This window comes from Oncorhynchus gorbuscha, linkage group LG18, assembly GCF_021184085.1.
Source record: "Oncorhynchus gorbuscha isolate QuinsamMale2020 ecotype Even-year linkage group LG18, OgorEven_v1.0, whole genome shotgun sequence".
NCBI lineage: Eukaryota > Metazoa > Chordata > Actinopteri > Salmoniformes > Salmonidae > Oncorhynchus > Oncorhynchus gorbuscha.
In genome coordinates, this window is record NC_060190.1 from 42,780,208 (window position 1) to 42,806,108 (window position 25,901).

A 25,901-nucleotide genomic window follows, 5' to 3' on the forward strand; every position below is an offset into this window, starting at 1 on the left:
TAGCTTCTTGGATAGCGGGTGAAAGCGACGCCACCCTTCATAAAATGTCAGATAAGGGGGTGTCTCGCCTCTGTACCGTAATTTAAGTTCATATAGCAGGCAGAGATGGTCCCACAGAAAGCAATGTACCTCTGAAAATGAGTACAGAAAGGGAGTAATCTGTTTCCGCTCGCATCATCTCTCAAACACACGCCACTCGTTGTCATAAAATTAGTGTGTAGAAGGACCCTACGCTCTGAATAGTCTCCACAACACAGAGCGGTAGGCCTGTCACAGTAAAGGGCAACTTCATCACTTTTTAACATCATTTTCATTATCTCCAGCACAATATCAGGTCAACATGTGTGAAAATGTCACATTTTGTAGAAGAAAAAAAATATATAAAAAGTTGATAACATTTTTTTTAAATGTAAAAAGGGAAATAGTGATTTTCAAAACACAGATCCGGGGTAACGTGGGGAGAAAGCAAATACCCTCCCTTGGTCTAGAACTCAATGCAAGTTTTTTTCCATTTTAATCCAAACCTGTGATTTCACAGAGAAGCATTTTCTTAAGACCTTTCTTGTCTTTTTAACTACAGATCATATAAACACGGTGTTCATTAATGTAAACACTTGAATATAAGGTTGAATATAAGGTTGAAAAATGGCTGAGCTGCCCTTCAAGATTCACCCTCTCACAGGCCAGGCACAAAGAGCCAGCATGTACAGACGAGGACGGAAAATCTCTGTTTCCTTGGGTCAACAGATCCCTGCATAACGGTAACTGCCAGGGCTGGTCGTTCCCTCACTCTGGAGAGTGTGGGAAGAATCAGACAGAGGGGGGGGGGGGGGGGGGCTTGGCGTAAAGACGCACCCATGGTAATGGGTGTGCCATCACGTCCACCCATAGTGGCGCATCGTCGCTTGCCAGTGTAAAGAACAGTGAGCAGTGTGCGTTTAAGCACAATGCCAAAATATCTTTCGGACGCCTGTTCGTATTTCTCCCATATTTGGGCCACTACAAAAGAGGTGAGGTTCCCACTACCCGTACAAGGGATTCCCCCTGGACAACAAATCCGCTTCTGTATTCATTATGCCTTTCTGTGTGACCGTATGCCCCAGACTGAACACGAAGAGGCATAGGCGGAATGACGTGACTCGCCTCTCTGATTGGGTGGCCCGGAAATAAATATTATTTATTCTGATATTCTGTTCTGTGTGGGCAACAAACAGCTCTTTATCGGATTGATCCTGAGACCAATCTCTGTGAGGTAGATTGTAAGGATAGTCGTGTCTCTTACTGCTTGCTCCTGTTTGCAGGTACAGAGCAGGTAGTCGTCTATATAGAGTACACAGAGATTCTGAGACCCCTGCACCTCAGTGGGTTCAATGCCGCCACCACACATTGTTGAAAATCTGAGGGGCTAGTAATAGTCCAAATGGACCAGTGAGATACTTATAGGCCATGCTCTGAAAGGCAAACTTTAGAAACATCCTATGTGCTGGCAGAAGGTTTGTGAAAATAAGCGTCCTGCAGATCGACAGAAGTGAAAGAATCGCCTTGACGAATGGAGCGAGACAGCACATTGTGCGTAAGCATACGGAACATTAACTTTTATCAGATAGCTGTTGAGGACCCGTAGGTCCGAGACAGGGCTAACTAGTAATTCTAGGAATTTAGTGCTTGGCTTACTTCACCCAGTACAGGGACTGCAGTAGCTATAACTCTGGGAGAGAAGGTTCTGTCAGCCAGGTTGTATGTGTACTACTCAAAGCCTGACTTTTGGTTCCATACAGCTCAGGGGGATAAACACCTAGCAAGCTAGCTAAACAATGAACCATAATCCCAACTCATAACGTTACTACCCTGCATGACTCTACAGGTAGCCAAGCAACCAGGCTCAATGTTAGCTAGCTAATATTAAGCTATAACTAGCAATGGCTCTGAGATACAAATAATATTATTACACAGATCATACATGTAACGTTAGCTAGCGGGCTAGGCAGCTAACGTTACCTAGCTAGCTAACAGTACACTAACTTGAAATGAAAACGACTTTGACAAAATTAGAAACTTGTTATATATCTGAAAATGTAGCTAGCTCTCTTACCCATATACATGGATTGACGCTTCACCCCTCTCTGTCACGGATGCCATGGTTGGTCTTAGTTTGAAGATGTAATCCAGAGACAGGTGTTTTATACAACAGCATTTTGTGGGTTCTCTTTTAGACTCTGATTGCAAATATGAAGACGAATGCAATAATTTTCTCCATCTCCTTAGCTATCAGACTTTAATTCCATTGATTTCAAAACCCGGGCCTCCAGAAAGTGGAGAGCAACACTTAAGCAGTTTTACTACGTGAAATATTTTTTAAAAGCCGCTTTAGAAAGGATTACCTACACATACTGACCAGATCATATTATATACAGAAGTGTGCTATACGGCAGACCAATCCTAACTCATCTCTCGGCATGTCCAGCCCATCATTATATCAGCCAATCATGGCTAGCGGGAAGGTTGCTGACTTTTTCCATGGATAAAAAAACTAGGCTCATAATTTAACAATTGAATGACGTCTGTAAATACAAATACAAGTTTGTTATTAAGGCACATGAAAGTTCATATGTTCCAGAAGGCATTTCTACAAAAAAAATGCATTTTGATAAAATAAAATAAAGTTTACGTTCAAATGTAGTGACGCGTGACATATGCCTAGCTTCCTGGGTCTACTTTTAAAAATATATTCATTTATTTAATTAATATGCAAAAATAGAGAAAATCAGAAAGGGGGAGAAATACTTTTCCACAGCACTGTATGTATACATCATTGTCAAAATCAATTGTACCTTATTAAGTATCAGCCAAATGTGGTTAGTACCTTTTTTAATTTCATTCAGTGCTAAATCCTGTTTATGCCAAATTATGATTACACCGGAGTCCCGACCCTGTTTAATGTTTTTTATGTTTGATTGATGGTAGTAAACCTTCTCTGTAGCTTTAGGGACACGGAGTATCAATGCCTCCACAACACCATGTTTCGAGAAGAATTATGATGTCCTGTCCCTTGACGTATTAAAGAAATTCTGGATTTGCTCTGCTCTTTTAGAACAAAAATACGAACAGTATAGGCCCTGGATATTCAAAGAGCTGACAGTTAATAATCTCATTCATAATAAGTGATATTCACTGGTTTGAGTAAAGTATATTGATCGTTCATATAAGGCAATCAAATCAATTTAAATAATTAAATTAGGCTCTAATCTATGGGTTTCACATGACTGGGAATAAAGGTATGTCTCTGCTGGTCACAGATACCTTTAAAAAATGGTAAGGGCGTGGATCAGAAAACCAGTCAGTATCTGGTGTGATCACCATTTGCCTCATGCAGCGAGATACATCTCCTTTGCGTAGAGTTGATCAAGCTCTTGATTTTGCGGCCTGTTGAATGTTTACCCACTCCTCTTCAATGGCTGTGCGAAGTTGGAACACGCTGTCCTACATATCGATCCAGAGCATCCCAAACATGCTCAATGGGTGACATGTCTGGTCAGTATTAATACATACACGATACAGGATAGAGGGAGTGATAGAGAGAAGAGAACGATCGAGAGAAGACGAGCAGGTGTTCACATACTTTTGGTTAGGAAGTGAATTCATGAGCTCACCGTTTTGGCGACAGAGGACACATTCATGCCAAAGCGCTCTGCCCGCTTCTTCAGGACCTCAACGCTGACCTAATGCCACAGAGGGAGGAGAGGTGTTATTTATGTGCTCCATAAAGACAAGTCAGGTGTTCACAAACTCCTATTCATAACATTACAGTGAAAAGGTGAGGAAAACCAGATCCTGTCATCCTCTTACAAACAGAAAACCACAGGCCTGTTCTTCTCCAATAAACTGGGATGCAAACAGGTGAGGGTCCAAAACGGTGACAATTTACATATTACTTACATATTGTCAGAGAATAACAAGTACCTATTTGAACAATCTCAATACTCCTAACTTTCCAAACCACAATAGACAGAGAAAATTGTGTCGTGCGGTATTGGGGAGTTGGGCTCTTTGGCCTGGGTTTAAGGTTAATCATGACATGATCATCTCAGTCTCCCCAGACAGAGTTAGGATTTTCATATTTTCTTGTTGAGGACATGTATTTTCCAGTGGGTTTAATGAAGAACTGTAAGGTGAAGGCCTAGGCTATCTGCTAAATAACAAAATTATTTTCAGCCAACATTAAAACAACTCTCTCATTTTAATATAATCTGACCTGTCACACACACACACACACACACGTCTCATACCCCCCATTATTTTTACAAAAATTATTTTAATGCTCAAAATAATAAACAGTAACAGGCTGTAAATTGCATGACCTGGCTTGTCTATCTTTACATTTATTTTTAAACGTGGGAGGGGTGTGCTGCAATCCCTTGATATCAGTCTTTGCATCTAACTTCAGCCAGGCCCAGCTCCACTTGACCCTCAAACCTGACTCAAGCTTAGACAGTGACTCCCTCTCCTAAAACTCTCATTCTGAAAACAAAAGCATAGCATAAATTACACTATTTATAATAATAATAATAATATATGCCATTTAGCAGACGCTTTTGATGCCAAGAACACAGTATAATAATATGTACATTTGATTTTCTAATTTCCTACATAATAACTAGACTACCCACAATGTGATAATGTGGGTTTGCCTAAGGTCAGTACTCAAACACGGCACCAGCGGGTCCTTATTCATTGGTATCATTGTTAGAGTATTGGAACATTATGACCCCAGTATACACCGTTGTGTGTGCGCTACCATGCTAGGTTTAGTAATAAAGTAACCAAGTTTATAAAGTTACTCCCTCGCCTCCTCCAATGCATATAAGTGTTCCGTGGATTATTAGACAGACATGTGAAGTAAGCTGAGGCAACACATAGTTAATGGAGGCATGCAGGTGGTAATGTTAGCTTGCCAATGTAGATGCTAACGTAGCTAGCTGGCTAACATCAGCTAGCTAATGTTAACTTCGTGTGTAATAATTTGTGCTATTGAAACATACAAGCTATAATTAGCTTTTCATCAGGGATAATCGCAGCATTATTTCAAACACAGGTTACTTACCTCGAGTTGCATTAAAAATTTCCCAGACAGGAACAAAGTTTTTGCATGGAATGTGTGATGAGGCGGCTCTGATCACACATGGAGAAGATATTTTTGCGCATTTTTATATAGCTCAATGGGAGATACACACTGCGTCTGCCCACTTTTCATCAGAACCCCCACAATTTTTTACAGCTCTACACGGTTCATGTGGATGACTGTTTTAAAATAAAAGCAATGATTATCACCGAAAAATGACAAGTTTGCATGCCTGCAAGGCGGTCGGAGGGTGGTGGGGAGTGTTCAGGTTTCGGATTCCCTCACCCTTTCATCAGGGTTTAGATCATTCAATCACACATTTCTTATAGAAAAACAAAAAAAAAATGGATGTTCTAAGAACACAACAATGCTAAAACCACACCAGACCACTTTTGAGGTCTGGGAAACATTTAGACATTTTTAATGTAGTTACCCTTTAATTCAAGTTTGCATGCACCAAGCACAGTTTTTTTGGTTAGCAGTGTTCCGTAGCGTATACTGGATTGATGCAAATAATCACAATCTCATTCTGTCAAGTAAGCTACTTTGTAGCTACAGGTAGTTAACATTTAAAACGCCCACACCAGTAGAAATCCACTTTCTGAGCTGAAAGATAATGGCCAGACCTTAACCATGTTGTTTGCTTTGCTCGCTTTGAGGACAATACAGTGCCACTGACACGGCCTGCTACCAAAGCCTGCGGGGTCTCCTGCTCCGTGGCCAACGTGAGTAAAACATTTAAACGTGTTAAACCTCGCAGTGCTGCCGGCCCAAAGGGCATCCCTAGCCGCTTCTGTCCCTACATGCTTCAAGATGGCCACCATTGTTCCTGTTCCCAAGAAAGCTAAGGTAACTGAACTAAATGACTATCGCCCCGTTGCCCTCACTTCTGTCATCATGAAGTGCTTTGAAAGACTAGTCAAGGATCATATCACCTCCACCCTACTGGACACCCTAGACCCACTCCAATTTGCTTACCGCCCCAATAGATCCACTGACAATGCAATCACCACCACACTGCCCTATCCCATCTGGACAAGAGGAATAGCTATGTAAGAATGCTGTTCATTGACTACAGCTCAGCATTTAACACCATAGTACCCTCCAAACTCGTCATTAAGCTCGAGACCCTGGGTCTCAACCCCGCCCTGTGCAACTAGGTCCTGGACTTTGACGGGCAGGTAGGAAACAACATATCTACCCCGCTGATCCTCAACAATGGGTCCCCACGAGGGTGCGTCCTCAGCCCTCTCCTGTACTCCCTGTTCACCCATGACTGCTGGCCATGCCCGCTTCCAACTCAATCATCAAGTTTGCAGACGACACTACAGTGGTAGGCCTGATTACCACCAATTACGAGACGGCCTATAGGGAGGAGGTGAGGGCCCTCAAAGAGTGTGGTGTCAGGAAAATAACCTCTCACTCAACTTCAACAAAACTAAGGAGATGTTTGTGTACTACAGGAAACAGCAGAGGGAGGGGGAGCAGGATGAAACAGCTGGGCTGCTGTGGAAAGGGGTTCATCAAAGCTGGAACTGAGAGACTGAAAAATAGCTTCTATCTCAAGGCCATCAGACTGTTTAACAGCCATCGCTAACATAGAGAGGCTGCTGCCAACATACAGACTAAAATCTCTTGCCACTTAAATAAATTGACTTAATAAAAAGGTATCAGTAGTCACTTTAAATAACACCACTTTAATAATGCTTACATATCCTACATTACTCATCTCATATTCATATACTGTATTCTATACCATCTACTGCATCTTGCCTATGTCGCACGCCATCGCTCATCCATGTATTTATATGTACATATTCTATTCATCCCTTTACATTTGTGTGTATAAGGTATTTGTTGTGAATGTGTTAGATTACTTGTTAGAGTTTGGGAACTAGAAGCACAAGCATTTCGCTACACTCACATTAACATCTGCTAATCATGTGTATGTCACCAATAAAATTTGATTTGTTGCACAACGATTTAGTCAAAGTATGATATATTTGGGCTTGAAGTGACAAATTTGAACTGCCCACTTTGTTTTGTATTTTCCTATGATTTGACATAGACATTTTCAGCCTACGTTTCGTTTGATTTAAAATGTTACTACCCACCAGCATGACATTGTTGAGTCAAACAGCCACGTGTCCACTTGGCCACTACAGCCATGGATCAAATTAAAATAGGGTGTGCAAACTTATGTTTTTGCACATCCCTTTATTTTTTTGAGCAGTATATATCTATATACACTGCTCAAAAAAATAAAGGGAACACTTAAACAACACAATGTAACTCCAAGCCAATCACACTCCTGTGAAATCAAACTGTCCACTTAGGATGCAACACTGATTGACAATAAATTTCACATGCTGTTGTGCAAATGGAATAGACAACAGGCGGAAATTATAGGCATTTAGCAAGACACCCCCAATAAAGGAGTGGTTCTGCAGGTGGGGACCACATACCACTTCTCAGTTCCTATGCTTCCTGGCTGATGTTTGGTCACTGTTGAATGCTGGCGGTGCTTTCACTCGAGTGGTAGCATGAGACGGAGTCTACAACCCACACAAGTGGATCAGGTAGTGCAGCTCATTCAGGATGGTACATCAATGCGAGCTGTGGCAAGAAGGTTTGCTGTGTCTGTCAGCGTAGTGTCCAGAGCATGGAGGCGCTACCAAGAGACAGGCCAGTACATCAGGAGACGTGGAGGAGGCCGTAGGAGGGAAACAACCCAGCAGCAGGACCGCTACCTCTGCCTTTGTGCAAGGAGGAGCACTGCCAGAGCCCTGCAAAATGACCTCCAGCAGGCCACAAATGTGCACGTGTCTGTTCAAACGGTCTCAATGAGGGTGGTATGAGGGCACGACGTCCACAGGTGGGGGTTGTGCTTACAGCCCAACACCGTGCAGGACGTTTGGCATTTGCCAGAGAACACCAAGATTGGCAATTTCGCCACTGGTGCCCTGTGCTCTTCACAGATGAAAGCAGGTTCACAATGAGCACGTGACAGACATGACAGAGTCCGGAGATGCCGTGGAGAACGTTCTGCTGCCTGCAACATCCTCCAGCATGACCGGTTTGGCGGTCAGTCATGGTGTGGGGTGGCATTTCTTTGGGGGGCCGCACAGCCCTCCATGTGCTCGCCAGAGGTAGCCTGACGGCCATTAGGTACCGCGATGAGATCCTCAGACCCCTTGTGAGACCATATGCTGGTGCGGTTGGCCCTGGGTTCCTCCTAATGCAAGACAATGCTAGACCTCATGTGGCTAGAGTGTGTCAGCAGTTCCTGCAAGAGGAAGGCATTGATGCTATGGACTGGCCCGCCCGTTCCCCAGACCTGAATCCAATTGAGCACATCTGGGACATCATGTCTCGCTCCATCCACCAATGGCACGTTGCACCACAGACTGTCCAGGAGTTGGTGGATGCTTTAGTTCAAGTCTGGGAGGAGATCCCTCAGGAGACCATCCGCCACCTCCTCAGGAGCATGCCCAGGCGTTGTAGGGAGGTCATACAGGCACGTGGAGGCCACACACACTACTGAGCCTCATTTTGACTTGTTTTAAGGACATTACATCAAAGTTGGATCAGCCTGTAGTGTGGTTTTCCACTTTAATTTTGAGTGTGACTCCAAATCCAGACCTCCATGGGTTGATAAATTTGATTTCCATTGATAATTTTTGTGTGATTTTGTTGTCAGCACATTCAACTATGTAATGAAAAAAGTATTCAATAAGAATATTTCATTCATTCAGATCTAGGATGTGTTATTTTTGTGTTCCCTTTATTTTTTTGAGCAGTGTATATATACCATTTTATAAAATGTTATAATTGTGTGATATTAGCCATTTGCAAACTCGCTCCCCATCACCCCAAGATTAATGGTTTGACCAGTAAAGTTTCGCTTCACTACAGAGAAGGGGCTAGCTGCATCCCAATATGGCGACCGGAGCATGGACGAATGGCTGTGTCGAAAGGAAAGTAGTGGGCGTGTGGAATGGAGTGGGTGTGTCAAAAGCTCTCTGCTATAGGTTAGATGGTTTTGACTGAGCTGATTTTTTCTTCTTCCATTTCTTATTACGTAACTACCATACATTGAGCTACCATACCGTAAGAGTGGACTGGATGGATGAGTCAGTCATATTTCACTATTACTTTTACACAAATAATTGTCCATTTTCAGTTATAAAACTGACGATTGTTTATTTTTTATTAAAAGTATTTTATGATGGGTGTACTGTTACTTCATTCGTTGTATGCGTGTGCTTACTGTAACAGTCAACCTGATATTGGCTAATGGCTACTAGGTAGCTACTTCCCACACCATTGCCGGACAGTAGTGCTTGTCAAGCGGGAGCGAATGGCACTGTGTCCCGGTGTTGCCGTTCATGCCCTCCCCATTGAGTAGTAGACTGTATGTAGGCTATGTATCATCTAGATGGTTATCAATATTAGTTATTTCTGGTGTAGGCTGCTATCCTATTTGGAGAAATAAAAAATGGAAGATGCCAAACTTTGGAAAAAACAATAGATGGCGAAGTCCAGTGGTTTCCATCTGTGGCAAAGTTTCCCTAAATAAATTATTATGATAAATCCATCTACAGAACCAGCAATAGAGCCAGCTGGTTAGTCTTTTGAATACGGTGTAGTAAAACCCAGCAACAACAACAGATAACATTAGCTAGCTATATAAAATTAGCATGATAGCTAGCTAGATAAGATTAGCATGTTAACTACATACTCTGACAGCTGTCAGTGGCCTTGTTGTTGATGTTTATCAACTCCACATGGAAATTCCCACACCCAATTCGTGAATATGTATGTGTAGCCTTCGTGATTCTTTGGAGGTGGAACCTAAAAGTGCATTCCCTCTTTCGGACAAAAAATTGCTTCAAAATAGTAGGGGCAACTTCCTCTGGGGGGTCCTTTAATTGAGAAGGTTTTTGGGAAAGCCTTTCTATATTTTTTCCTGTTCCATATTATTTTGCCAAACTAATACAGGGAAAACACCAACATTGTCACAGCAACCTACAGTAAATGTGCCGATTATGTGAAGTGCCATTTTATGTGCAGGCATTGTCAAAATAAGAAAAATAAATATATTATATGAACCCCATTGATACTCACAGTTAGTTTACTATTTGCAACTGATGCACCTAATAGACAAAGAGAAAAAATATACATGAATTACAACATACAATTTTGACTGGTCATGCTGAAAAACCTATGAAAATCCAACTCACCTGGTTTGAAAGCCGGTGATAGAGCCGGTAAACCAAACCTGACAAACATCAGATCAATTAAATTAATATTCACTCTCACAGCCTACATCTTTTTAACATCCATTTTACTATCCTTTCGACAGCCCAATATGAGTTGACCCTGGAATAGATTATTGCCACATAAAATATGTATATTAAATATTATTTTTACATAACTACCTGACACTGTTCACTGAGTAATGATCAAAACTTGATTGTCAACCACAATATTTCATACATTTGAGGATATCAAGGGGTCATAAAAGTGTGAAACATTGCTGTTGCCTACATTCAAGATTAACAGTACATGACTGCTTTTACTTCATTTCGAACTTGAGTTATTACTATGCTATAAGCTGTCTCCTGACAGCACCACTGAATAATTTCCAACTTTGAAACCACCCAAGTCCCATCTTGGAAGTGATTGGCCCCGTCGGGCCTTGACTCATTATACCCTGAGGGTACAATGTGCACTGCCCAGCCACTCGTGCTTTATTCAGCCACCACTGTTTATCAAAGCCACCATTTATCACCTGTAAATTCATCTTTTCCGTCTAAACTTCTCAATTTCAGACGGCCAACACATTCGAGCGAGCAGCGAAGATATTTTAGATTTGATTTAGATTCCTTCGGCGTTGGTCCATTTTGCAGCCTGAGTCAGCTAGCTTGCTACCCACTCTTTGCTAATGGTCCATCTAGCTATATAGCTAGCTAACGTGTCGCACTTGAGGAGACCAAGGATTCTGAGGTAAATATTTTATAAATCGCTTTCCCAATCACGCTCAAACAGTGTTCATAAGCTTTGAGTGTGGGTACCAGACAGATTCATTCAGGTTTTTCTGTTTAAAAAAATATTTTTATCCTAGCCGCCCAGTCAGCAGCCATGCTGAACATCATGGTCCTCCTCCAGGCCTACCAGGCCCTCCTGGACATGGAAGGGCAGGCTACTCCAGAGGTGTACGTCGAGCTCAGGAAGGCACACTACACATGAGGTGTGCTGCCTAGGATGTGGGCAGAATCATGGGATTCTCGGTAGGGACACACCGCCACTTGTGGCTCAACCTCATTCAAATGTCAGAAAAAAAGAATGCTGCAGAACGGGCACTGACCAAGAACAGACGGAGAACACACACTACACTAATTTTAAGGTTTCTGCACTGGCTGCCTGTGGGTTTTAGAATACATTTTAAGATTCTTCTATTGCCACCTTTCCAACAAGTCATTTCATCAGATGTCTGCCCTGGTCAACTGTAAGTGCTGTTATTATGAAATAGCAACGTCTAGGAGCAACAACAGCTCAGCCGCGAAGTGGTAGGCCATAAAAGCTCACAGATAGGTACCTCCGAGTGATGAATAGTGCAGCGCGCAAAAATCGCCTGTCCTTGGTTGCAACACTCACTACTGAGTTTCAAACTGCCCCTGGAAACAAAGTTTGCGGCATTGGACTCTGGAGCAGTGGAAACGCGTACTCTGGAGTGATGAATCACCCTTCAACGTCTGGCAGTCCGACAGACCAATCTGGTTTGGTGGATGGCAGGAGAACGCTACCAGCCCGAATGCATAGCACCAACTGTAAAGTTTGGTGGATGAGGAATAATGGTCTGGGGCTGTTTTTCATGGTTCGGCTAGGCCCCTTTGTTCTAGACATTCTAGACGATTCTGTGCCTCCAACTTTGTGGCAACAGTTTGGGGAAGGCCCTTTCCTATTTCAGCATGACAATGCCCTCGTGCACAAAGCGAGGTCCATACAGAAATGGTTTGTTGAGATTGGTGTTGAAGAACTTGACTGGCCTGCACAGAGCCCTGACCTCAACCCAATCGAACACCTTTGGGATGAATTAGAATGCCGACTGCCAGCCAGGCCTAATCGCCCAACAATTAGGGCTCAACCTCAATAATGCTCGTGGCTGAATGGAAACAAGTCCCGGCAGCAATGTTCCAACATCTAGTGGAAAGTCTTTCCAGAAGAGTGGAGGCTATTATAGCAGTAAGGGGGGACCAACTCCATATTAATGCCCATGATTTTGGAATGAGATGTTCGAGGAGCACTTTTGGATATGTAGCGTAATGCAGCTTTTATTTTTATTGTTTTTTATTCGTTTTTTTCCTGTAAAGCACATTGCGTTGCATTCTATGTCTGAAATAAAGCTTCATTTAATTTAATAACGAGAAAAGAACATGCTGCTGAATGCTCCTGTCACAATATCTGGGCTCTTCAGTCCTTTCGTGGAGACCATCACACACAAATTTGAGCAGCAACAGGAAGGATCTGCAGCCTTCAAGGCTATCATGCTCTGCAGGCCTCGGGCTCGACCTCATACATCAATCGCCAGGGCGGAGGCCGCTCAATGGCCATGCACCAGGTGGCATCACGAATACATGCTGTGGGCATACACACACACACACACACACCTACACTCACTGTCAGCAACGCACATTCCAGGTATATTGAATCCAGGTGCGAACCTATTGTCGAGGGGCAAGCCTGAGTCTGCAGAGTGGCGTATCCACCCACAGGTGATAGAGGCGTTTTGGTGCCAGTTCAGAGGAGACACGTAGATCTGTTCGCATCTCAAAGTGCAACACAGCCCTCTTTGGTATTCCATTCTGAACAACAACCCGGGAGTCCCATAGGGCAGCGCACAATTGGCCCAGCATCGTCCGGGTCAGGAGAGGGTTTGGCCGGGGGGGGGGGGCTTTACTTGGCTCATCGTGCTCTAGCAACTCCTTGTGGCGGGCCGGGCGCCTGCCGTCAGTTGAACTGTGTTTTCACCGACACATTGGTCCACATTAAGCAGGCGGATGTTACTGAGCGCGGTTTGGCGGGTCATGTTTTGGAAGATGCATTACTCGACCTTCAGGTCTCCTGAGCCCGTTGTGGAGTTGAAGCGATGAGACAAGATCATAAGTTGATATGATGAAATTTGTGAGAAAAGGGGAGATAAAACACAAAAAAATTTAATAAATTATTATTCAGTGGTGCTGTCTGGAGACAGCTTATAGCAGAGTAAGAACTTGTTTGTCCTTCGTAAAACCAGGGTTGTAGTACAACCCATTTGTTTTAACCAAAATATGTATAACCCTAGTTTTATCCAAAATCAACATATGATCCATTATAATGTGTCATTCGGTCCAGGGGCTCACCTGGCAGCGCGGGCCTCTTTCTTACTATCAGCAGTAGCAGGCAGGTTGAAACGCTCTGCCCTCTTCTGCAGCCTCTGTGATGGACACAAATAGATACAAGTTAAATATTCATGCTACTAGCGAACTTGTAACATTGTATAAAATATTCTGGGCCCTACGAGTTTCCCACGCACAGACACAGCTGTAGGCTATTTGCGCAAGGGATAAGAAGCAGTGCTTGACTTGGGCAGGAGCTCACCGAAGCTGAGTACTGGAACCTCAAACCTGTTCCTCAAAGAATATTGTCGAGCTCCTGCACCTAAAATAGTCACTGCCCCCAAAATGAGTACCGGAAACCTATTTCAGTCCAACTCAAGCACTGATAAGAAGTAATCAGGTAGGACAATTTTATGACGAGTTCTTATCGAAAGGGAGAGAGATAAAAAATCTTCCTAAATACATTAAGGAACTACTGTAATTCTCAATGGATGTAAAAATAAGACTGTTTGCTGTGAAGAAAACATTACTTTGAGAAGCTCCACAGGTTATTAGTAGTGGTGCATTAAGCCAATCAGAAATACTAATCAGACCCTACACATCATGTCTACATTTGCGCAGGCCAGGTAGCCTATAGGCCTACTTCCATGAGTGCGCATCCTTACTCAACATTTACAGGAGCGCTCAAAACAAAAAAACAATGACTAAATTGACAAAACACAAGTGCAGCATAGGTTGTGCACACTGCAAACAATGTGACAGGGGTGATAATGTGACAGGAATAATAATATTGATAACATAAATTACCGTAACCAAAGTAACAAACATTGTAGATTAGAAATGGTAGGAATTAACGGTAAATGTATTGCTGGTAATATATGTAATGAGGAATTGATATACACTAACAATTAAAACACAAATAATTCACACAATGAAGTTAAGAAACAATGAATGTGCACAAATTGGCAGGAGAGAGCGCATTCTGAAGAGAGAAGCGCATTGTGCATCTGGGCGCATGATCAATCGACGTCTGCACTGGCCATGCAGCAATTACGGTGATACGGACTCAGCAGGAGTCAGGCCATTCATACTTCCTGCGCTTCGCGGAGCATTGCAGAGCTGTTGTGAGTTTGTGTTTCCTACATGACGTACCGCCCCCACCTACCATCAACCAATCATGTCAATGCGGCGCTATACAGAGCTCTCTGCATTGTTACAACATTTGGGAGGCACTTTGGCAACTGCATGGCTCTGGAGGTTCCGCAATTGCGTCACACCCTCCATATGAAGCCACCGACCACATTTTCCAATCAAGCATAAACTGGCATTTAGTCTAGGCCTCCTCAATGCACTAGTTCACCAAGTTGAACGCAAATATAAATATATGTATATACAGTACCAGTCAGTCAAAAGTTTGGACACTCCTACTCATTCAATATTTTTCTTTATTTTTTTTACTATTGTCTACATTGTAGAATAATAGTGAAGACATTAAAACTATGAAATAACAAATGGAATCATATAGTAACCAAAAAAAGTGTTAAACTGATCAAAATATATATATTTCAGATTCTTCAAAGTAGCCACCCTTTGCCTTGATGACAGCTTTGCACACTCTTGGCATTCTCTCAACCAGCGTCAGGAGGTAGTCACCTGTAATGAACTACAACAGGTGTGCCTTGTTAAAAGTTCATTGTGGAATTTCTTTACTTCTTAATGCGTTTGAGCCAATCAGTTGTGTTGTGACAAGGTAGGGGTGGTATACAGAAGACGGGCCTATTTGGTAACAGACCAAGTCCATATTATGGAAAGAACAGCTCAAATAAGCAAAGAGAAACAGTCAATCATTACTTTAAGACATGAAGGTCAGTCAATGCAGAGCATTTCAAGAACTTTGAAAGTTTCAAGTGCAGTTGTAAAAACCATTAAACCCTATGATGAAAATGGCTGTCATGAGGACCGCCACAGAAAAGGAATATGGCTGTTGCAGTGACCGTATTACCGCCACACCTGGAGTCACGAATCATTACATTTACATTTACATTTAAGTCATTTAGCAGACGCTCTTATCCAGAGCGACTTACAAATTGGTGCATTCACCTTATGACATCCAGTGGAACAGTCACTTTACAATAGTGCATCTAAATCTTAAGGGGGGGGGGTGAGAGGGATTACTTATCCTATCCTAGGTATTCCTTAAAGAGGTGGGGTTTCAGGTGTCTCCGGAAGGTGGTGATTGACTCCGCTGTCCTGGCGTCGTGAGGGAGTTTGTTCCACCATTGGGGGGCCAGAGCAGCGAACAGTTTTGACTGGGCTGAGCGGGAGCTGTACTTCCTCAGTGGTAGGGAGGCGAGCAGGCCAGAGGTGGATGAACGCAGTGCCCTTGTTTGGGTGTAGGGCCTGATCAGAGCCTGGAGGTACTGAGGTGCCGTTCCCCTCACAGCTCCGTAGGCAAGCACCATGGTCTTGTAGCGGATGCGAGCTTCAACTGGAAGCCAGTGGAGAGAACGGAGGAGCGGGGTGACGTGAGAGAACTTGGGAAGGTTGAACACCAGACGGGCTGCGGCGTTCTGGATGAGTTGAAGGGGTTTAATGGCACAGGCAGGGAGCCCAGCCAACAGCGAGTTGCAGTAATCCAGACGGGAGATGACAAGTGCCTGGATTAGGACCTGCGCCGCTTCCTGTGTGAGGCAGGGTCGTACTCTGCGGATGTTGTAGAGCATGAACCTACAGGAACGGGCCACCGCCTTGATGTTGGTTGAGAACGACAGGGTGTTGTCCAGGATCACGCCAAGGTTCTTGGCGCTCTGGGAGGAGGACACAATGGAGTTGTCAACCGTGATGGCGAGATCATGGAACGGGCAGTCCTTCCCCGGGAGGAAGAGCAGAATCATGAAGGAAGTCAAATTCCACATGACCTTTTAGTCACGTGATTAGGTGTTTTCCAAGCTCTGATGCTGCTCGTTATTAGTAACCTACCAAACTTGCCAACTGCCTGGTACTTAGCACTCTATTGTGTCTCTAATCACTCTGACATCAATGCTAATGTATTTGAAAATCTAATCAAACACTTCATGAGAGCCCATGAGCTCATTTCTATAGGCTATGTAATTGCTAGAGAAAACAGAGTGATGGCCGCTAATAAAACTATGAGGATCCCATCAGCTTTCTATAGGCTACGCCTACTGTATTTATTTCATGCTGGCATGAAAATAAACCAGCAGGACCGCTACCTCCGCCTTTGTGCAAGGAGGAGCAGGAGGAGCACTGCCAGAGCCCTGCAAAATGACCTACAGCAGGCCACAAATGTGCATGTGTCTGCTCAAACGGTCAGAAACAGACCCCATGAGGGTGGTATGAGGGCCCGACGTCCACAGGTGGGGGTTGTGCTTACAGCCCAACACCGTGCAGGACGTTTGGCATTTGCCAGAGAACACCAAGATTGGCAAATTCGCCACTGGCGCCATGTGCTCTTCACAGATGAAAGCAAGTTCACACTGAGCACGTGACAGACGTGACAGAGTCTGGAGATGCCGTGGAGAACGTTCTGCTGCCTGCAACATCCTCCAGCATGACAGGTTTGGAGGTGGGTGAGTCATGGTGTGGGGTGGCATTTCTTTGGAGGGGCCGCACAGCCCTCCATGTGCTCGCCAGAGGTAGCCTGACTGCCATTAGGTACAGAGATGAGATCCTCAGACCCCTTGTGAGACCATATGCTGGTGCGGTTGGCCCTGGGTTCCTCCTGGGTTCTTCCTAATGCAAGACAATGCTAGACCTCATGTGGCTGGAGTGTGTCAGCAGTTCCTGCAAGAGGAAGGCATTGATTGTTCCCCAGACCTGAATCCAATTGAGCACATCTGGGATATCATGTCTTGCTCCATCCACCAGACTGTCCAGGAGTTGGCGGATGCTTTAGTCCAGGTCCGGGAGGAGACCCCTCAGGAGACCATCCGCCACCTCATCAGGAGCATGCCCAGGTGTTGTAGGGAGGTCATACAGGCACATGGAGGCCACATACACTACTGTGCCTAATTTTGACTTGTTTTAAGGTCATTACATCAAAGTTGGATCAGCCTGTAGTGTGGTTTTCCACTTTAATTTTGAGTGTGACTCCAAATTCAGACCTCCATGGGTTGATAAATTTGATTTCCATTGATCATTTTTGTGTGATTTTGTTGTCAGCACATTCAACTATGTAAAGAAAAAAGTATTTAATATGAATATTTCATTAATTCAGATCTAGGATGTGTTATTTTAGTGTTTCGTAAATAGGCATAGATTTTTTTAGGGTGCATTAAGGCCACAAAGGGGATGCCGCCGTGAAATTCAAAGTGTTATAAAGTGCTTGTCAAATTGTGAATGAGATGGCGTGTGTACAGCCTGCGCAAAAAAAAAAAAAATCAGTGCTCATACCTTTCAAGTGACTTTTTTCAAGTCATCATTACTCTCATCATATAGCCTTACAATCAATGTTTTAAAATAAAAACATATAGCCCAAGTTTGAAGAACTAAAGTGAAATTAATAACTCAAAATTAAGCATATAGGAGTACATATTTCTTTGTTAACCGCTCAACACAGAATAGTCACATGTGCGCACTCCCTGAAATCTTTGAGAAAATAATTATATTTTATTCAGCTTTGTTCAATTATATTCTTCATACTATAAAATATAAATAATGCCACTGAATTATAAGACAATCTTGTCTGCTAAATGAACTAGAGTAGCCCACAGCCATTTGGCATAGCCACCTCAGGACAACAGAGAATGCTATTATTTTCTTTTGAAATTGACATTTTCTTCTGTTCTTTTGTCTGACGAGTCCAAATGTGAGATTTTTGGTTCCAGCCACGCATCTTTGTAAGACGGAAAATCTCTGCATGTGTGGTTCCCACTGTGAAGCATGGAGGTGGTGTGATAGTGGGGGGGGGGGTCCATTGCTGGTGACACTGCCAGGGATTTATTTAGAATTCAAGACACACTTAACCAGCATGTCTACCACAGCATTCTGCAGCGATACACCATCCCATCAGGATTGCGCTTAGTGGGACTATGATTTTTTGTTCAACAGGACAATGACCCAACACACATCCAGGCTGTGTAAGGGCTATTTGACCAATAAGGAGAGTGATGGAGTGCTGCATCCGATGACCTGGCCTCCACAATCACCCGACCTTAACCCAATTGAGATGGTTTGGGATGAGTTGAACCGCAGAGTGAAGGAAAAGCAGCTAACAACCGGTTAACATATGTGGGAACTCCTTCAAGACTATTGGAAAAGCATTCCAAGTTACTACATAGTTTTGATGTCTTTACAATAGTTATACATGTAATGAGTAGATGTGTCCAAACTTGTAACGTATATATTAGTCGACTGGTCGATTGTTTGGTCGTTAGGCTGTCGGTCGACCAAGATTGTCGACCGACAACCTAACGACCAAACAATCGAACAGTTGACCTACAATAGATCAGTTTCACATTCCAACAGTGTGAATTACAAGAGGGGTCATTCCATTTGATTTCAATAACTTTTTTGACCGAACCCCTTTGGATTTGAATGAAAGATTCTATGCATATTTGCCAATGGTAGAAGTAGTTTTTGGACCTGAATGCCAAAACATTTACCAGAAATAGTTGGTCAAAGTTGACCCATTTTGCATACCCCACACCACATGCATGTGCATGTCTTCATCACTGGAAAAAATAAACAGTTGAGTTTGATATAATTTAAAAGCTTACAAAACAGGGTTGTCAAACTATTTGATAATTTCTTGAAAAAAAATGGTTTAATAAAAGTTTTTTTTTTTTTTGTTTACCTTTAACTTGGAATTATCTTAGGGGGGAAAAAAGCATATGTTTTCATTTACGCATATGTTGTAGGTTAGACCCTATTTTACATCATCTGGTGTTTTGTGTTGTGCATGCCATTGGTTGAGACACAGCATGCTCTTGAATACAAGGTAGGAGTCACATTTTGGTTAATGGGAGAAAAAAAATTTGAGCTGTCAACTTTTAATTGGTAGCACAAAGACGGTTGGAGGTCCACACATCAGAGAACGTTGACTTGAATGGGAATATCATTTATTAAAAATGATACTGTCAATCCTCTATAGGAAAACTATTGAAATAGAAATACAATGCATTCAGAAAGTATTCAGACCCCTTCACTTTCCCACATTTTGTTACGTTACAGCCTTATTACTCTAAAATTAATAAAATTGTTTGATTTCCTCAATCCAATCATTCTACACACAATACCCCATAATGACAAAGCAAAAACAGGTTGACATTTTTGCAAATTCGTAAAAAATAAGCAGAAATACCTTATTTACATAAGTATTCAGCCCCTTTGCTATGAAACTCGAAATTGAGCTCATGTACATCCTGTTTCAATTGACCATCCTTGAGAGGCTTCTACAACTTTATTGGAGTAAACCTGTGGTGAATTAAATTGATTTGAAATGGCACACACCTGTCTACATAAAGGTCCTGAGCAAAAACCAAGCCATGAGATAGAAGGAATTGTAGAGCTCAGACAGGATTGTGTCGAGGCACAGATCTGGAGAAGGGTACCAAAACATTTCTGCAGCATTGAAGGTCCCCAGGAACACATTAGCCTCCATCATTCTTAAATGGAATAAGTTTAGAACCACCAAGACCCTTCCTAGAATTGGCCGCCCAGCCAAAATGAGCAATCAGAGGAGAAGGGCCTTGGTCAGGGAGGTGACCAAGAATAGTCACTCAGAGAGGTCCAGAGTTCCTCTGTCGAGATGGAAGAACCCTCCAGAAGGACCACCATCTCTGCAGCACTCCACCAATCAGGCCTTTATGGTAGAGTGGCCAGATTGAAAGACTCCAGCCACCCTAGTCATAGACTGTTCCCTCTGCTACCGCACAGCAAGCGGTACCGGAGCGCCAAGTCTAGGTCCAAAAGGCTTCTTAACAGCTTCTACCCCCAAGCCATAAGACTACTGAAAAGCTAGTCAAAGGGCTACCCAAACCCCTCTTTTACGCTGCCGCTACTCTCTGTTTATAATCTATGCACAGTCACTTTAACTATACTTACATGTACATATTACCTTAATTACCTCAACTAACCGGTGCCCCCCGCAACATTGACTCTGTACCGGTACCCCTGTATGTAGCCTTATTTGCTATTTTACCTCCGATTGTTGAATTATTTGTTACTTTTATTTTCTATTTAACACTTTGCTTTCTTAACTTATTAAAGTATTGTTGGTTAAGAGCTTGTAAGAAAGCCTTTCATTACCTAAAAATAAAATCGAATTGGATTTGATAGCCCGCTTGGAGTTTGCTAAAAGATCCCTAAAGGACTCAAGATTCTCTGGTCTGATGAAACCAAGATTGAACTCTTCGACCTGAATGCCAAGCATCATGTCTAGAGGAAATCTGGAACCATCCCCACGGAGAAGCATGGTGGTGGCAGAATCATGCTGTGGGGATGTTTTTCAGCGGCAGGGACTGGGAGACTAGTCAGGATCCAGGGACAAATAAACGGAGCAAAAGTACAGAGAGATCCTTGATGAAAACCTGCTCCAGAATACTAAGGACCTCAGACAGGCACAAAGGTTCACCATCCAACAGGACAACAACCCTAAGCACACAGCCAAGACAACACAGGAGTGGCTTCGGGACAAGTTTCTGAATGTCCTTGAGTGGCCCAGCCAGAGGCCGGACTTGAACCCGATCAAACATCTATGGAGAGACCTGAAAAAAGCTGTGCATCAAGGCTCCCCATCCAACCTGACAGAGCTTGAGAGTAATCTCTGCCGAAGGTGCTTCAACAAAGTACTTATGTAAATGTTATATTTCAGTTGATTGCAAACATTTCTAAAAAAACGTTTTTGCTTTGTCATTATGGGGTTGTGTGTGTAGATTGGATTAAATTGATGAGGGAAAAAACATTTTAGAATAAAGGCTGTAACATAAGAAAATAATGAAGAGGTCTGAATACTTTCCGAATACACTATACAGATAACAGACTATACATTACCATTTAAGTTGACATTCGACTGTGGGTGGACCGGTGGCCATCATTGTGGTAGTAATTAGAGGTAAAAATGTGTACTCAATTAAAATGTTAATGATGTACGAACTAAATTGCAGTAGGGCTGTTGCGGTGACCATATTACCGTCACACCTGCGGTCATGAGTTATGACCGCAGTAAAATTCCACATGACATACATTTGTAGTACCCAACTCTCTAATGACCATCAGGTCGCTAATGGCCTGGTACTAAGGGCTCTATTGTCCCTCTAACCACTCTGACAGTGTAAATGAAATCATAAATCACAAACACATCATCAAAACAGTTCCTTGCTTTTAAAACTCACCTCAGTGTGATTGTACTTTTTCTTCATATTGATCAATAGGTTACAACTGAGTGGAAAACATGGTCGTTGTGGATGTTGTTTCAAAGCATAACACAACGAAATGGGCAGTGCATTCTAAAGGTGATGATGAATTAAAAACACCCAAAAGGCATATTAGAGCTTATGTATACCCATAGGCCTATACATGAGCTCAAGCCTGAAATAAGTTTTACAATACATAGCCTACCGCATATATTTTTTTTAAACGGATCTAAGATATCTTTACATAATTGGTCTAGCCTATACTCCAAAATAAAACAAATTCCAGTAATCTTCTTTGAGTGTGGACTGTATAATTATGCATATTTGATAGACTGGTTGGCTACCTTATGCTATCCTCCAAACATTCTATTCATGAGTCTGGGAGAGAACATGTAGGCCTAGGACTAGGCGATGCTGTTAGTTTATTGATTTTGCAGGTCGGCTTACAGGGTTAGCCTACAATTATAGTCAATTTGTTTTTGAATATATAATGAATAGGCTGACATTACCTTTAGGTACAGAATATCTCACCACAGTGCATTTCCATTTATCTCGCCTTCATTTCCTTCTCGAGCACACAGAGGGGCTGTCAACAGTTTGGTGAAATATGTTTTGTTGGGAAAACATGTTACTATCGATGTCCCTGAATAGATTTCACTCAATTTCCCAATTAAGCACTGGGTAGTTGCAGGAACAGGTTTGGAGAACCCATGGCATTCAGCGTTTGGGAGGAATATAACATTGCTGAGCAAGAGGCTGCATCCTCAAACAGTGGATGATGCATGGAGTGAAATAACCAGAGTACGCTACCCAAATTGAAAAGAACTAAGCAGTCTCCATTCGCTATTCGTGTGCATACTGATGACATGTATTTTTTTTACTCTGCCCCTTTGATAATTGACCATTTTAAATCTAAATTAATTTAACATATTAGTAAAGACAAGATTAAATTGAGACTAGTCTGGTGGGTGAAAATATACTGAACAAAAATATAAAACAACATGTAAAAGTGTTGGTCCCATGTTTCATGAGTTGAAATAAAAGATCCCATAAATGTTCCATACGCACTCGCTCAAATTTTGTGCACATATTTGTTTACATCTCAGTTAGTGAGCATTTCTCCTTTGCCAAGATAATTTATCCACCTGACAGGTGTGGCATATCAAGAAGCTGATTAAACAGCATGATCATTAAACATGTGCACCTTGTGCCTGGGACAATAAAAGGTCACTCTAAAATGTGCAGTTTTGTTACACATCACAATGCCACAGGTGTATCAAGTTCTGAGGGAGCGTACAATTGGCATAATGACTGCAGGAATGTGTACCAGAGCTGTTGCCAGATCATTTCATGTTAAATTTTCTATCATAAGTCATTTTGGAGAATTTGGCAGTACGTCCAACCGGCCTCACAACCATAGACCACATCAGCCCAACTCCTCCATATTCAGCTTCTTCACCTGCGGGATTGACCAGCCACCCGGACAGCTGATGAAGTGGTCCTTCTGTAGCTCAGTTGGTAGAGCATGGCGCTTGTAACGCCAGGGTAGTGGGTTCGATCCCCGGGACCACCCATACGTAGAATGTATGCACACATGACTGTAAGTCGCTTTGGATAAAAGCGTCTGCTAAATGGCATATATTATATATATATATATATTATATATATATATATTATATATATATATATATGAAACTGAAGAGTAATTCTGTCTGTAATAAATCCCTTTTGTGGGGATAAACTCATTCTGATTGGTTGGGCCTAGCTCCCAAGTGGGTGGGCCTATGCCCTCCCAGGCACACTCATGGCTGCGCCCCCTGCCCAGTCATGTGAAATCCATAGATTATGGCCTAATATATTTATTTCAATTGACTGATTTCCTTATAGGAACTGAAACTCAACAAAATCATAATTGTTTTGCTTGTTGCGTTCTTATTTTTGTTCAGTATATGATCACTTTATGAGAGAACAGCGTATGCAACTTGAGGCAAAGAACAAAGTGCAAACTTTTTGGGGGACTTCATCAATAGCCTATAGTTGCGCCATGCAGCCCATATCATGGAATGTTCTGATTTCTAAGACATTCTAAAGTTCGTATCATTCACAACTGAAGTGGCCAAATAACTCTAAATCTAGCATATAGGACCTGTTTCAAATTATCACTTTTACGCTCAACATAGCCACTTCATATGTGCACTATGGAATGGGAAAAATATATTTTCTATTTTATTCTGCTAAGTTAAATGATATTATTCCTACTACAAAATCATATAATACTAAATAATGGCACGGGACATATAAGCATATCTTGTCTGCTAAACGAACAAGCATACAGCCTATGGAATGTCACATAGCCAGATAACGCACAGGAGGCCAACTCATTATTTACTTCTGAAATACATTTTCTTTGTATCATAATGTTTCTTTAGACCGGTCTAAAATAATGTTTTTTTTGTGATGGTGTATATTAAAATCATCAAAAAAATAATAATAATCTAGAGGTTCCAAAGGTGCATATCAGTGGCTTATATGCATAGAGCTACTAAATGCGTTTTTGTTCATTAACTGTCAATTACCATGAGACCAGCAGTCTCTTGAATGACAATAACCGGCTGAAGAAAATGTCATGACTGCCCTTAGTCGAAAGCAGAGGTTGACCGATTATGATTTTTCAACGCCGATACCGATTATTGGAGGACCAAAGGAGACAATACCGATTCATCGGCCAATTTTTTTTTTTTTATGTATTTGTAATAATGACAATTACAACAATACTGAATGAACACTTATTTTAACTTAATATAATACATCAATAAAATCCATTTAGCCTCAAATAAATAATGAAACATGTTCAATTTGGTTTAAATAATGCAAAAACAAAGTGTTGGAGAAGAAAGTAAAGTGCAATATGTGCCATGTAAGAAAGCTAACGTTTTAGTTCCTTGCTCAGGACATGAGAACCTATGAAAGCTGGTGGTTCCTTTTAACATGAGTCTTCAATATTCCCAGGTAAGAAGTTTTAGGTTGTAGTTATTATAGGAATTATAGGACTATTTCCCTCTATACCATTTGTATTTCATTAACCTTTGACTATTGGATGTTCTTATAGGCACTTTAGTATTGCCAGTGTAACAGTATAGCTTCCGTCCCTCTCCTCGTTCCTTACTGGGCTCGAACCAGCAACACAACGACAACAGCCACCCTCGAAGCAGCGTTACCCATGCAGAGCAAGTGGAAAAACTACTAGAAGGCTCAGAGCGAGTGACGTTTGAAACACTATTAGCGCACGCTAACTAGCTAGCCATTTCACTTCAGTTACACCAGCCTCATCTCGGGAGTTGATAGGCTTGAAGTCATAAACAGCGCAATACTTGACGCACAACGAAGAACTGCTGGCAAAACGCATGAAAGTGCTGTTTGAATTCATGTTTATGCACCTGCTTCTGCCTACCACCGCTCAGTCAGATACTTAGATACTTGTATGCTCAGTCAGATTATATGCAACACAGGACACGCTAGATAATATCTAGTAATATCCTCAACCATGTGTAGTTAACTAGTGATTATGATTGATTGTTTTTTATAAGATAAGTTTAATGCTAGCTAGCAACTTACCTTGGCTTACTGCATTCGCGTAACAGGCAGTCTCCTTGTGGAGTGCAACGAGAGAGAGGCAGGTCGTTATTGCGTTGGACTAGTTAACTGTAAGTTTGCAAGATTGGATCCCCCGAGCTGACAAGGTGAACATTTACATTTACATTTAAGTCATTTAGCAGACGCTCTTATCCAGAGCGACTTACAAATTGGTGCATTCACCTTATGACATCCAGTGGAACAACCACTTTACAATAGTGCATCTAAATATTTTAAGGGGGGGAGGGGGGGTGAGAAGGATTACTTTATCCTATCCTAGGTATTCCTTAAAGAGGTGGGGTTTCAGGTGTCTCCGGAAGGTGGTGATTGACTCCGCTGTCCTGGCGTCATGAGGGAGTTTGTTCCACCATTGGGGAGCCAGAGCAGCGAACA

The 25,901-nt window shown here is 42.3% G+C and overlaps 1 protein-coding gene across 2 annotated transcripts in view; it reads right to left on the reverse strand.

The window, feature by feature from the left end:
• The window catches only part of LOC124003110 (SAP domain-containing ribonucleoprotein-like), a 55,157-nt gene that overhangs the window by 21,915 nt on the left and 7,341 nt on the right, over positions 1–25,901 (reverse strand). The window contains exons 6-9 of one of the 2 annotated variants that reach the window (XM_046311172.1): positions 13,525–13,598; positions 10,363–10,400; positions 10,247–10,275; positions 3,651–3,719 (exon numbers count right to left, since the gene is read on the reverse strand). In XM_046311172.1, coding sequence (XP_046167128.1) covers positions 3,651–3,719; positions 10,247–10,275; positions 10,363–10,400; positions 13,525–13,598 — 210 coding nt within the window. The remainder of the gene's footprint in view (positions 1–3,650; positions 3,720–10,246; positions 10,276–10,362; positions 10,401–13,524; positions 13,599–25,901) is intronic. The other variant, XM_046311173.1, reaches the window with a different exon arrangement.